We start from the raw sequence: 13,154 nt of genomic DNA on the forward strand, positions 1-13,154 counted from the left end.
GGATGCAGCTTACTGGGAGGCAAGTGCATCACTTATCCCAATTTTTTCTATAGAGTGAAATGCATCACAATTGTGTTCAAATTGCAGCCATTATTTAAAAAGGAACAAGTAGGAAAGCGAAGTTGTAATCTCGTAGCATCTTTATTTTAGCTGGCGCTTTCATGGCATCTAATCCAATACTTGAACTGCTCTGATGGAGTTAATGTCAAACCACAAGTACATTAGCCTTCACATTGTTGTGTGGGTGGGATCGGAACATAATAGGAGAGAGAAAGATGCGGCTTTCAAAGGCCCCTGAAGAGTGCAAGATGTGGCTGCACATGACGATACCGGTTTGCCAGACTTGGCTGCGGTTCTGAGGTGTGAACGTGATGGATTTGCTTCCGGAGAGTCAATTCCCTTGAAGTCGGCAGCTTTGTTGGGGGCAATTCTTTTGTGATCGGCACGGTTGGGAGGGCATATGTGTTAATCTATGTACTCTGCCAAGAAACCATTATCTCCGTCTTTACCCCCGCTAATGGATTGGAATTTGCGAAGCTATCCTAATCCCGCCTGTCTTTTCCTTTCGAAATTTCTTTGCTCACTTCTCATTCTTTGAAGGTCACTGGTAGTAAGTACAAGGAGATTAACATATTCTGGAGCTAAGATTTCAGGTATTGTCATTTCTAATATCAAATGTTGTGCCCCTTTCTCCTTTTATGCCAACATTATCTCCCCAAAGAGGTGCCACTCTCCACCAAAAGGAGCATTCGCCATTGTATCACAAGAACAACACGCCCTAAAAAGGGGTCACGCATTGTGTCAGGCATCATAGTTGGGTTGTGTGACTCTGGATCCCTCCAAGGCTGTGGTTCCCAACTTTTTTTGACCATGGACCTCTTTTACCAGGGACTACTTTGATAAGGGACCACTTTGACCAGGGATCACTTGACCAGGGACCACTTGACCAGGGACAACTTTGATCAGGGACCACTTTGACCAGGAATCACTTGACCAAGGACCACTTGATCAGGGACCACTTGACCAGAGACCACTTTGACTATGGACCACTTTGACCATGGACCACTAGACCAGGGACCACTTTGACCAGGGACCACTTGACCGGAGACCACTAGACCAGGGACCACTTTGACCAGGGACCACTTTGACCAGGGATCACTTGACCAAGGACCACTTGACCAGGAACAACTTTGATCAGGGACTACTTTGACCAGGGACCACTTGACCGGGGACCACTTGACCGGAGACCACTTAACCAGGGACCACTTTGACCAGGGACCACTAGACTGGAGACCACTTCACCAGGGACAACTTTGATCAGGGACTGCTTGACCAGGGACCACTTTGACCAGGGACCACTTGACTGGAGACCACTAGACCAGGGACCACTTTGACCAGGGACCACTTGACTGGAGACCACTAGACCAGGGACCACTTTGACCAGGGACCACTAGACCGAAGACCACTAGACCAGGGACCACTTTGACCAGGGACCACTTTGACCAGGGACCACTTTGACCAGGGATCACTTGACCAAGGACCACTTGATCAGGGACCACTTGACCATGGACCACTTTGACCATGGACCACTTTGACCAGAGACCACTTCACTAGGGACAACTTTGATCAGGGACTACTCGACCAGGGATCACATTGATCAGGGACCACTTTGACCAGGGACCACTTTAGTGGGATCCACTAAACCAAGACCACTTTAACCAGGGACCACTAGACCAGGGGCTACTTGACCAGGGACCATTTCGACCAGGGACCACTTTAGTGGGGTCCACTAGACCAAGACCACTAGACCAGGGACCACTTTGACCAGGGACCACTTGATCAGGAACCACTTGACCAAGGACCACTACACCAGGGTCCACTAGACCAGGGACCACTTTGACGAGGGACCACTTCAGAGGGACCACTCTGAAGCAGAGAGTTCCACTGCTGAACAGCTCTTCTTATGGTCATGAAGTTCTTCCTAATGTTCATCTGGAATCTCCTTTTCTGTCATTTGAACCCATGGCTCCATTGAGTCCTAGTCTCCAGGGCAGCTGAAAGGAAAATTCTCCCTTTTCCACTGCTTATGGAACAATGGTTTCAAACTACAAGAAAGGAGATTCCATCTGAATATGAGGAAGAACTTCCTGACTGTGAGAGCTGTTCAGCAGTGCAACTCTCTGCACCGGAGTGTGGTGGAGGCTCCTTCTTTGGAAGGTTTTAAACAGAGGCTGGATGGCCATCTGTCAGGGGTGATTTGAATGCAATATTCCTGCTTCTTGGCAGAATGGGGTTGGACTGGATGATGGCCCAGGAGGTCTCTTCCAACTCTTTGATTCTATGATTCTATTCTATGATTCTATGGCATGCATCACCTTGATAGTATCATCTTTCAAGATTTTGAACAGTTCAGCTGGGATCCCGTCGTCTCCTGCTGCCTTGTTGTTAGCCATGCTTCTTAAGGCCCATTCGACCTCACTCCTCAGGATGTCTGGTTCTAATTCACACACCACACCGTCAAAACTCTCCTCAATATTATTATCCTTCCTATACAGATCTTCTGCCTAGTCTCACCACCTTCTCTTGATCTCTTCAGCTTCTGTTAGGTTCCTGCCATCTTTGTTTTTAAGGCCCATTCAACCTCACTCCTCAGGATGTCTGGTTCTAATTCACTCATCACACTGTCAAAACTCTCCACGAAATTATTATCCTTCCTATACAGATCTTCTGTATAGTCTCGCCACCTTCTCTTGATCTCTTCAGCTTCTGTTAGGTCCCTGCCATCTTTGTTTTTAATGCCCATTCAATCTAACTCCTCAGGATGTCTGGTTCTAATTCACTCACCACACCGTCAAAACTCTCCTCGAAATTATTATCCTTCCTATACACTGATCTTCTGTATAGTCTTGCCACCTTCTCTTGATCTCTTCAGCTTCTGTTAGGTCCTTGCCATCTTTGTTTTTAAGGCCCATTCGACCTCACTCCTCAGGATGTCTGGTTCTGATTCACTCACCACACCGTCAAAACACCTCGATATTATTATCCTTCCTATACAGATCTTCTGTCTAGTCTCGCCACCTTCTCTTGATCTCTTCAGCTTCTGTTAGGTCCTTGCCATCTTGTGTTTTAAAGGCCCATTCAACCTCACTCCTCAGGATGTCTGGTTCTAATTCATTCACCACACCGTCAAAACTCTCCTCGATATTATTATCCTTCCTATACAGATCTTCTGTATAGTCTCACCACCTTCTCTTCATCTCTTCAGCTTCTTCTGTTAGGTCCCTGCCATATGAAACATACCTCTCACGAATCTTAATAATTGGCTTCAGTTACCTTCTTCAGGAAGAGTCCTATTAGAATGGCAGGACCGGGTTTTGCTCTTGCCTCCCACTGTAGCCAATGGCAAAGCTTCATTTAGATTAATGGAGCTGGATGGCGCCCTCAAGATGATCAACCACAGTGTTCAGTTGTGGTTCTGTCGCCATGTAGATTTTTTCCCTCAGATTCCTTTGCTGAAGCAAAGCAGCAGTGAAAACTGGAACATCCGCTGAATTAATCTCCATCACATTATAATGTGTACCCTTAATTACAGGTACATGTCAGTGTTACTCAGCATCAGCGCAGAGTATTTGTTAATGACTTTGCAACAGATATACTTAAATGTCAGGCTTGCTGGAGGGAAAAGAGGGATGCTGCACACCATGCCCAAAGCAGACTTTTTTTTTTTTGTGGAGCGATGTCAGTATCATGGAATTCTTGTTGCAGCTCTTTCAAGGGAATATAACTTTTCTGAGTCAGAGCCTGTAGGTACGTCAGACCTTGTAAAGTAAAGATTTACAAGTTTAGTACAACCCCCTTCTCTACGGTTTTGCTTACCCAGTGTCCAAAAAAGTCTCCCCTGGAAGCGTTTATGACCTGCTTTATGTCCTCTGGTGTGATTCTATAGTATGCTTCTGACCCAAATACAGTCAAAATACAGGGTTTGCTGCTATCTTTTCCCCCCAAATAATTTTTATTAAACAGTAGCTTGGGGACCCGGCGCTGCCTGGGTTATTATAGAAAGTGGATAATGGCAGTTCTGTATGCCAAGTTTGGTCTTTATTGGTCATTGAATGACGGTTGCATCGTTTTCAGGAAGAGTGAAGGTTGGGACTTCAAGTACTTTCACTCACTTCCTGAAACCACTGCCACCCTCATCCAATGACTGATAAAGACCAAACTTGGCACACAGAGCCCCCATGACCCACTCTATATCCTGCTGCTGTTTGGAGGAGAGTGGATCATGGATGATGGGACTTCAAGTACCTTCACTCTTCCTGAAAACAATGCATACTATAGAATCACACCAGAGGACATAAAGCAGGTCACAAACGCTTCCAGGGGATACTTTTTTTGGACATTGGGTAAGCAAAACTGTAGAGAAGGGGGTTGTACTAAACTTGTAAATCTTTACTTTACAAGGTCTGATGTACCTACAGGCTCTGACTCAGAAAAGTTATATTCCCTTGAAACAGCTGCAACAAGAATTCCATGATACTGACATCGCTCCGCAAAAAATAAAGTCTGCTTTGGGCATGGTGTAACACCAGCAGCCCTCTTTTCCACCCTCCTCCAAACAGCATCAGGATATAGAGTGGGTCATGGGGGCTCTGTGTGCCAAGTTTGGTCTTGATCAGTCATTGGATGACGGTTGCATCGGTTTCAGGAAGTGAGTGAAGGTACTTGAAGTCCCATCATCCATGGTCCACCCTCCTCCAAACAGCAGCAGGATATAGAGTGGGTCATGGGGGCTCTGCGTGCTAAGTCTGGTCTTGATCAGTCATTGGATGAGGGTTGCAGTGGTTTCAGTAAGTGAGTGAAGGTACTGCAAGTCCCATCATCCAAAGTCCATCCTTCAAACTGCAGCAGGATGTAGAGTGGGTCATGGGGGCTCTATGTGCCAAGTTTGGTCTTGATCAGTCATTGGATCAGGGTGGCAGTGGTTTCAGTAAGTGAGTGAAGGTACTGCAAGTCCCATCATCCAAAGTCCATCCTCCTTCAAACTGCAGCAGGATGTAGAGTGGGTCATGGGGGCTCTGTGTGCTAAGTCTGGTCTTGATCAGTCATTCGATGACGGTTGCGTCGGTTTCAGGAAATGTGTGAAGGTACTTGAAGTCCCATCATCCATGGTCCACCCTCCTCCAAACAGCAGCAGGATATAGAGTGGGTCATGGGGGCTCTGTGTGCCAAGTTTGGTCTTGATTGGTCATTAGCTGAGGGTTGCAGCCGTCTTGGGGAGTGGAGGTACTTGAAGTCCCATCATCCATGGTCTGTCCTCCTCAAAAGCGTACCAGGATGTAGAGTGGGTCATGGGGACTCTGTGTGCCTAGCTGTACCCGGCCACTCGTTGCTGTGGCCCAGTCTGGTTAAATGGAAAAGAAAGAAAAGAGTAAGAGCTGGCTTCGAATATATGTGATTTTACAATGCTTGTGGGTATACAATATTTTTGTTTCTCCATATTTTTACCTGTCACAGGTGTGACATCTATATAATAGTAGGTATATGGAAACATAAAATCATGTGCCTATGAGGGCTGAGCTGGATCATCTTTGGGGGTCTCTTCCAGATTTATGATATGTAGCATGTGTGTATTTATGTGTATGTGTGTGTATGTATGTGTGTGTGTGTGTGTGTCTGGCCAAACTTCCCTTCCTCTTTCTTTCCTTTTCTTCCTTCCTTCCTTCGCACCCAATTTCTTTCTTTCTTTCTTTCTTTCTTTCTTTCTTTCTTTCTTTCCTTCCTTCCTTCCTTCCTTCCTTCCTTCCTTCCTTCCTTCCTTCCTTCCTTCTTTCTTTCCCTTTTCTTCTTTCCTTCTTCCTTCCTTCTCTTCCTAGAGTTGGAAGGGACCTCCTGGGCCATCCAGTCTAACCCCATTCTGCCAAGAAGCAGGAATATTGCATTCAAATCACCCCCGACAGATGGCCATCCAGCCTCTGCTTAAAAGCTTCCAAAGAAGGAGCCTCCACCACACTCCGGGGCAGAGAGTTCCACTGCTGAACGGCTCTCACAGTCAGGAAGTTCTTCCTAATAATGTTCAGATGGAATCTCCTCTCTTGTAGTTGGAAGCCATTGTTTTGCGTCCTAATCTCCATGGAAGCAGAAAACAAGCTTGCTCCCTCTTCCCTGTGGCTTCCTCTCACATATTTAGCCATGGTTGTCATGTCTCTTCTCAGCCTTCTCTTCTTCAGGCTAAACATGCCCAGCTCCTTAAGCCGCTCCTCATAGGACGTTCTCCAGACCCTTGATCATTTCAGTCGTCCTCCTCTGGACGCATTCCAGCTTGTCAATATCTCTCTTGAATTGTGGTGCCCAGAATTGGACACAATATTCCAGGTAAAGTGGTCTAACCAAAGCAGAATAGAGCATGGGGAGCATTACTTCCTTAGATCTAGACACTATGCTCCTCTTGATGCAGGCCAAAATCCCATTGACTTTTTTTGCGGCCACATCACATTCCTGGCTCATGTTTAGCTTGCTGTCCACGAGGACTCCAAGATCTTTTTCACACGTACTGCTCTCGAGCCAGGCCTCATCGTCCCCCATTCTGTCTCTTTGCATTTCGTATCTTTGCAATGCCATCTTTGCATGAAATTGTCCAACAGGAAAACCTAGGATCAGGACACTCCTAAAGATATCGCATATACTTGCGTGCAAACCCCGGATCACAGGTTGTACCTCCTTGACCTTCTGGAGAGCCAACCATTAATCATCGCAGTGTCTCTTTGAACTCTGGAAATAGATAAGGCTAAATTAGTTCAGATGATTTGAAAGAGGCACTTAAAAATTAATATAGCCATATTTCTAATCTCATTTGGAGGCTTAAAATAATAATGCAAAGCTCACGTGAAAATTCTTCGACATCTCTTTCCACCCTGTCCCCGTTTCAAGGGAGAACACACCAAATGGACGCGAAGTTCTCATTGCTCCTGCCACTGGTGCCGATCTTGAGGAAGATACCTTTTCATTAGGAGAGGGACTGTATTGAATAGGCCTGGGTAACAACGGAAAAAATTGTTTCTAAAATCGATTCGTTTTTGGGGTTTTTTGCGTTTCGTTATTTAAAATAATTACAAAATTTTCCTTTTAAAAAGTTCGATATTTACGAAATTTCATAAATGGTAAAAAATTACAAAACATTAACGAATCAATTTCCGAAACAATAACGAATCGATTCGTTAATGGCGGACGCGACCGCGAAATACGCTAAAAAACCTCCAAAAACTTCTGAAGCTTCCCTCTCCCTCTGTTGTTGACTGTTGGTGTGATATTATAATTTTTTTTCACTAATTAAACAAAAAACTTGCCCCAGACATGCGGAAATAATAACGAAACGACCTCAGAACAATAACGAAACGAATACAATAACAAAATACGAAGCATTTACAAAACGTGTTTAAAAATTCGTTTTTTTAAAAAAATTGCTCCAGAATGGTTCGTTATCGTTTTGTAATTGAAAAAATTAACGAATTATTAACGAATTACGAATTAACGAAACGAAACCGCCCAGCCCTAGTATTGAACTCGAATGAGCTTGTCCTGGCTGCTTTTGATACCATCGACCATGGTATCCTTCTGGGACGACTCTCTGGGATGGGTCTCGGGGGCACGGTTTTGTCATGGCTTCGGTCCTTCCTGGAGGGTCGATCCCAGATGGTGAAGCTGGGAGATGCCTGATCGGACCCCTGGCCTTTGACCTGTGGGGTCCCGCACAGGTCTCCCATGCTTTTTATCATCTACATGAAACTGCTGGGAGAGGTCATCCGGAGTTTTGGAGTTAGGTGCCATCTCTACGCAGATGACACACAACTCTACTACTCTTTCCCACCCAATTCCAAGGAGGCCCCTCGAGTGCTGGACGCTGTGGCTGTCTGGATGAGTAAGAACAAGCTGAAGATCAATCCCGATAAGACAGAGGTCCTCCTGGTCAGTAGTAAACTGGATCGGGGTATAGGGTGGCAACCTGTGCTGGACCAGGTTACACTCCCCCTGAAGCCACAGGTCTGCAGTTTGGGAGTCCTCTTGGATTCATCGCTTACGCTTGAGGCTCAGGCGTCGGCGGTGGCCGGAGGGCTTTTGCACAATTAAGACTCGTGCGCCAGCTGTGACAGTACCTCGCAAAGGTTGATTTGGCCAGGGTGGCCCATGCCTTGGTCACCTCTAGATTGGATTACTGTAATGCGCTCTACGTGGGGCTGCCCTTGAAAACGGCTCGGAAGTTCCAAGTGGTTCAACGGGCAGCGGCCAGGATGTTAACTGGTGCTCCTTACAGAGAGAGGTCAACCCTCCTGTTCAAGGAGCTCCATTGGCTGCTGTTTACTTACCGAACCCAATTCAAGGTGCAAGTGATTACCTACAAAGCCCTAAACGGTTTGGGACCTGCCTACCTGCGTGACCGCATCTCCATTTATGAACCCACGCGCTCCTTTCGTTCATCCAGAGAGGCCCTGCTCGCGATCCCACCTGCGTCGCAGGCGCGTTTGGTGGGGACGAGGGACAGGACCTTCTCTGTGGTTGCCCCTTGACTTTGGAACAATCTCCCCAAAGACATCAGACTAGCACCCACGTTCGCAGTCACAGGTTCGCAGTTTGGGTGTCCTGGACTCATCACTGTCGCTTGAAGCTCAGGCGTCAGTGGTGGCCGGGAGGGCCTTCGCACAACTGAGACTCGTGCGCCAACTGCAAACATACATTGCAAGTGCGATTGGTGGGGATGAGGGATAGGGCTTTCTCGGTGGTGGCCCCTCGACTCTGGAACTCTCTCCCCAAGGATATCAGACAAGCCCCAACGTTGGCAGTCTTTAGGAAGAGCTTGAAAACGTGGTTGTTCCAGTGTGCCTTTCCAGAGTTAATGTGTTGTTGTTGTTGTTGCTGCTGTTTTTATTGTTGTATTTGAGCTCAGCCTCTTGTAAGCCACACCGAGTCCTTTGGGAGATGGTAGCGGGGTACAAATAAAGGATTATTATTATTATTATTATTATTATTATTATTATATGTTATCTCATGTGCTGCGTTTCTATTTCAGCTGCAGAAGCCAGTCCAAAATGAAGCCTCCTGTCCTTTTGGTCCTTGCGATTTCGACTGTCGTCAGCACAACTGTCAAGCTGGTATCGAAGAGAAATTCAGGTAAGTCCTGGGAAATTTTCTTTGGATGTGATTTTCACTAAAGCTTCTTATTACACATTGAAGACGGGACGTATCCAAGTTTTGTTGCTTTCGTTAGAAGAGTTTTGTGGCTTTGCTTCCAAACTGCCTTGCATTGCTTGGTTGATGTTGTGTATTCTGCCATCGAAATCGTCATTATATTTAGCACCATAAACGTATTTTCTGTTCTGTGTATGCTGATGACTAAAAATAAGGCGATGTTTTAAAAAATCCAGAATATTGAGATATTGATATATCAGTTTGCTCAGCATAGACATTATTGTCACATTATTGATAGTAATCGTGAATGCAAGGCATATTGGAAATTAAAGTCAGTAGTACTTGAATGCCTTGTTGGTTGGAATGAGTGATTGGTGGGTATTTCGTATACTGTTGAGGTAAAAGGTAAGCTGCAAAGCGGTTGTTTGGTTGTTATTTCGTATACTGCTGAGGTAAAAGGAAAGCTGCAAAGCGGTTGTTTGGTTGTTATTTCGTATACTGCTGAGGTAAAAGGAAAGCTGCAAAGCAGTTGTTTGGTTGTTATTTCTGCTGAGATAAAATGAAAGCTTCTCAGTGGTTGGTTGTTATTTCCTCTACTGCTGAGGTAAATGGTAAGCTGCACAGTGATTGGTTGCTAGAGCTCAGTTTTCATTTCTTATACTGCTGAGGTGAAGTGACAGCTGCTCTGTGATTGGTGGGTATTTTGTATACTGCTGAGGTAAAAGGAAAGCTGCAAAGCGGTTGTTTGGTTGTTATTTCTACTGCTGAGGTAAAATGAAAGCTTCTCAGTAGTTGGTTGCTATTTCCTCTAGTGCTGAGATAAATGGTAAGCTGCACAGTGATTGGTTGCTAGAGCTCAATTTTCATTTCTTATACTGCTGAGGTAAAATGAAAGCTAGACTGTGAGTGGTTGCTGTGGGCATCATGGATTCCACTTTGTCTTTTTCTTGACTGCCATTTTTATGCTAAATACACATGTGTATTTGAATAGAATGTTGTGTTGAAATTTCATTTTACTGTAAAAACATGGGGATACCAGAATGCAACGTTGTGTCGAAATGTCAAGTCAATTGACCTGTTTACTTTTTGAGTTTTGCGAGCACAAACATACGCAGGCTGAGATTTTATACATGAAGATAGTAATCTTAATTCTTGTCATTTCTTCTACTGCTGAGGTAAAATGACAGCTGCTCAGTGGTTGGTTGTTATTTCCTCTACTGCTGAGATAAATGGTAAGCTGCACAGTGATTGATTACTAGAGCTCAGTTTTCATTTCTTATACTGCTGTGGTAAAATAAAAGCTAGACTGTGAGTGGTTGCTGTGGGCATCATGGATTCCACTTTGTCCATTTCTGGACTGCCATTTTTATGCTAATTACACATGCGTATTTGAATGCAATGTTGTGTTGAAATTTCATTTTACTATAAAAACATGCGCATATTAGAATGCAACGTTGTGTCGAAATGTCAAGTCAATTGGCCCGATTACTTTTTGAGTTTTGCGAGGACAAACATACGCAGGTTGAGATTTTATACATGAAGATAGTACTCTTAATTCTTGTCATTTTTTATACTGCTGAGGTAAAATGAAAGCTAGACTGTGAGTGGTTGCTGTGGGCATCATAGATTCCACTTTGTCTATTCCCAGACTGCTACTTTTACGCTAAATGCACATGCATATTTGAATGTAATGTTGTGTTGAAATTTCATTTTACTATAAAAACATCCGCATATTAGAATGCAACGTTGTGTTGAAATGTCAAGTCAACTACTTTTTTAGTTTTGCGAGCACAAACATAGGCTGAGATTTTATACATGAAGATAGTACTCTTAATTCTTGTCATTTCTTCTATTGCTGAGGTAAAATGAAAGGTGCTCAGTGATTGGTTGTTATTTCCTCTACTGCTGAGATAAATGGTAAGCTGCTAGAGCTCAGTTTTCATTTCTTATACTGCTGAGGTAAAATGAAAGCTAGACTGTGAGTGGTTGCTGTGGGCATCACAGATTCCACTTTCGGATTGCCATTTTTATGCTAAATGCACATGCGTATCTGAATGCAATGTTGTGTTGAAATTTCATTTTACTATAAAAACATGCGCATATTAGAATGCAACATTGTGTCGAAATGTCAAGTCAATTGACTCGATTACTTTTTGAGTTTTGCGAGCACAAACATACGCAGGCTGAGATTTTATACATGAAGATAGTACTCTTAATTCTTGTCATTTCTTCTCCTGCTGAGGTAAAATGAAAGCTAGACTGTGAGTGGTTGCTGTGGGCATCACAGATTCCTCTTTGTCTATTTCCAGACTGCCGTTTTTACGCTAAATACATATGCGTATTTGAATGCAATGTTGTGTTGAAATATCATTTTACTATAAAAACATGCGCATATTAGAATGCAACATTGTGTCGAAATGTCAAGTCAATTGACTCGATTACTTTTTGAGTTTTGTGAGCACAAACATACGCAGGCTGAGATTTTATACATGAAGATAGTACTCTTAATTCTTGTCATTTCTTCTACTGCTGAGGTAAAATGAAAGCTGCTCAGTGGTTGGTTGTTATTTCCTCTACTTCTGAGATAAATGGTAGGCTGCACAGTGATTGATTACTAGAGCTCAGTTTTCATTTCTTATACTGCTGAGTTAAAATGAAAGCTAGACTGTGAGTGGTTGCTGTGGGCATCATAGATTCCACTTAGTCTATTCGTGGACTACTAGTTTTACGCTAAATACACATGCATATCTGAATGCAATGTTGTGTTGAAATTTCATTTTACTATAAAAACATGCGCATATTCGAATGCAACGTTGTGTCGAAATGTCAAGTCAACCACCTTTTTAGTTTTGTGAGCACAAACATAGGCTGAGATTTTATACATGAAGATAGTACTCTTAATTCTTGTCATTTCTTCTACTGCTGAGGTAAAATGAAAGCTGCTCAGTGGTTGGTTGTTATTTCCTCTACTGCTGAGATAAATGGTAAGCTGCTAGAGCTCAGTTTTCATTTCTTATACTGCTGAGGTAAAATGAAAGCTAGACTGTGAGTGGTTGCTGTGGGCAGATTCCACTTAGTCTATTCCCGGACTGCTCGTTTTACGCTAAATACACACGCGTATTTGAATGCAATGTTGTGTTGAAATTTCATTTTACTATAAAAACATGCGCATATTAGAATGCAACGTTGTGTCGAAATGTCAAGTCAATTGACCCGATTACTTTTTGAGTTTTGCGAGCACAAACATACGCAGGCTGAGATTTTATACATGAAGATAGTACTCTTAATTCATGTTAATGTTAAGTTTAACGAATATGTTAAAAGTTTTGATTAAAGTTTATTACTTCAGAGAAACATGGGGAAAAGATGGCGAACAAAGTTTGAATGTATCATTATGGAAGGAAAAATAGGATAGGTGCATTTTGAAAAATATAGCTGTGAGGATCAAAGAAAACTATTTTACTTACTTACTTACTTACTTACTTAAGCGATCCCTCGTAGTCCGAGTAGGATTGTCTTCCAAGATGGTGTCCTGGTGGTGGGTCCGTAGGTGACTGTGGAGCCCTAAATCTTGATCTGCATCTTCTCCTGCAGCGAGGGCATCGGTTTCCAGGTGGAAGGTGGTCCCAGTTGGGATTGGCTTGACACACCTTCCTCTTGGCACGTTTCTCTCTTTCGCTCTCTATTCGTGCCTATTCAAATTCTACAGCACTGCTGGACACAGCTGACCTCCAGCTGGAGCGCTCAAGGGCCAGGGCTTCCCAGTTCTCAGTGTCTATTCCAGAGTTCTTAAAGTTGGCTTTGAGCCCATCTTTCAATCTCTTTTCCTGCCCACCAACATTCTGTTTTCCGTTCTTGAGTTCGGAGTAGAGCAACTGCTTCGGGAGACAGTGGTCCAGCATCCGGACAATATGGCCGGTCCAGTGGAGTTGATAGCGGAGGACCATTGCTTCAGTGCTGGTGGTCTTTGCTTC

At 43.9% G+C, this 13,154-nt stretch overlaps 1 protein-coding gene across 1 annotated transcript in view; it reads left to right on the top strand.

Moving 5' to 3' along the window:
• IL1RAPL2 (interleukin 1 receptor accessory protein like 2) overlaps positions 1 to 13,154 on the top strand; it is a 975,615-nt gene that overhangs the window by 41,549 nt on the left and 920,912 nt on the right. Inside the window, exon 2 of the mRNA XM_067471687.1 lies at positions 9,062 to 9,162. Coding sequence (XP_067327788.1) covers positions 9,081 to 9,162 — 82 coding nt within the window. The 5' untranslated portion in view covers positions 9,062 to 9,080. The remainder of the gene's footprint in view (positions 1 to 9,061; positions 9,163 to 13,154) is intronic.

Source organism: Anolis sagrei, chromosome 10 (assembly GCF_037176765.1).
Source record: "Anolis sagrei isolate rAnoSag1 chromosome 10, rAnoSag1.mat, whole genome shotgun sequence".
Taxonomy (NCBI): Eukaryota; Metazoa; Chordata; class Lepidosauria; order Squamata; family Dactyloidae; genus Anolis; species Anolis sagrei.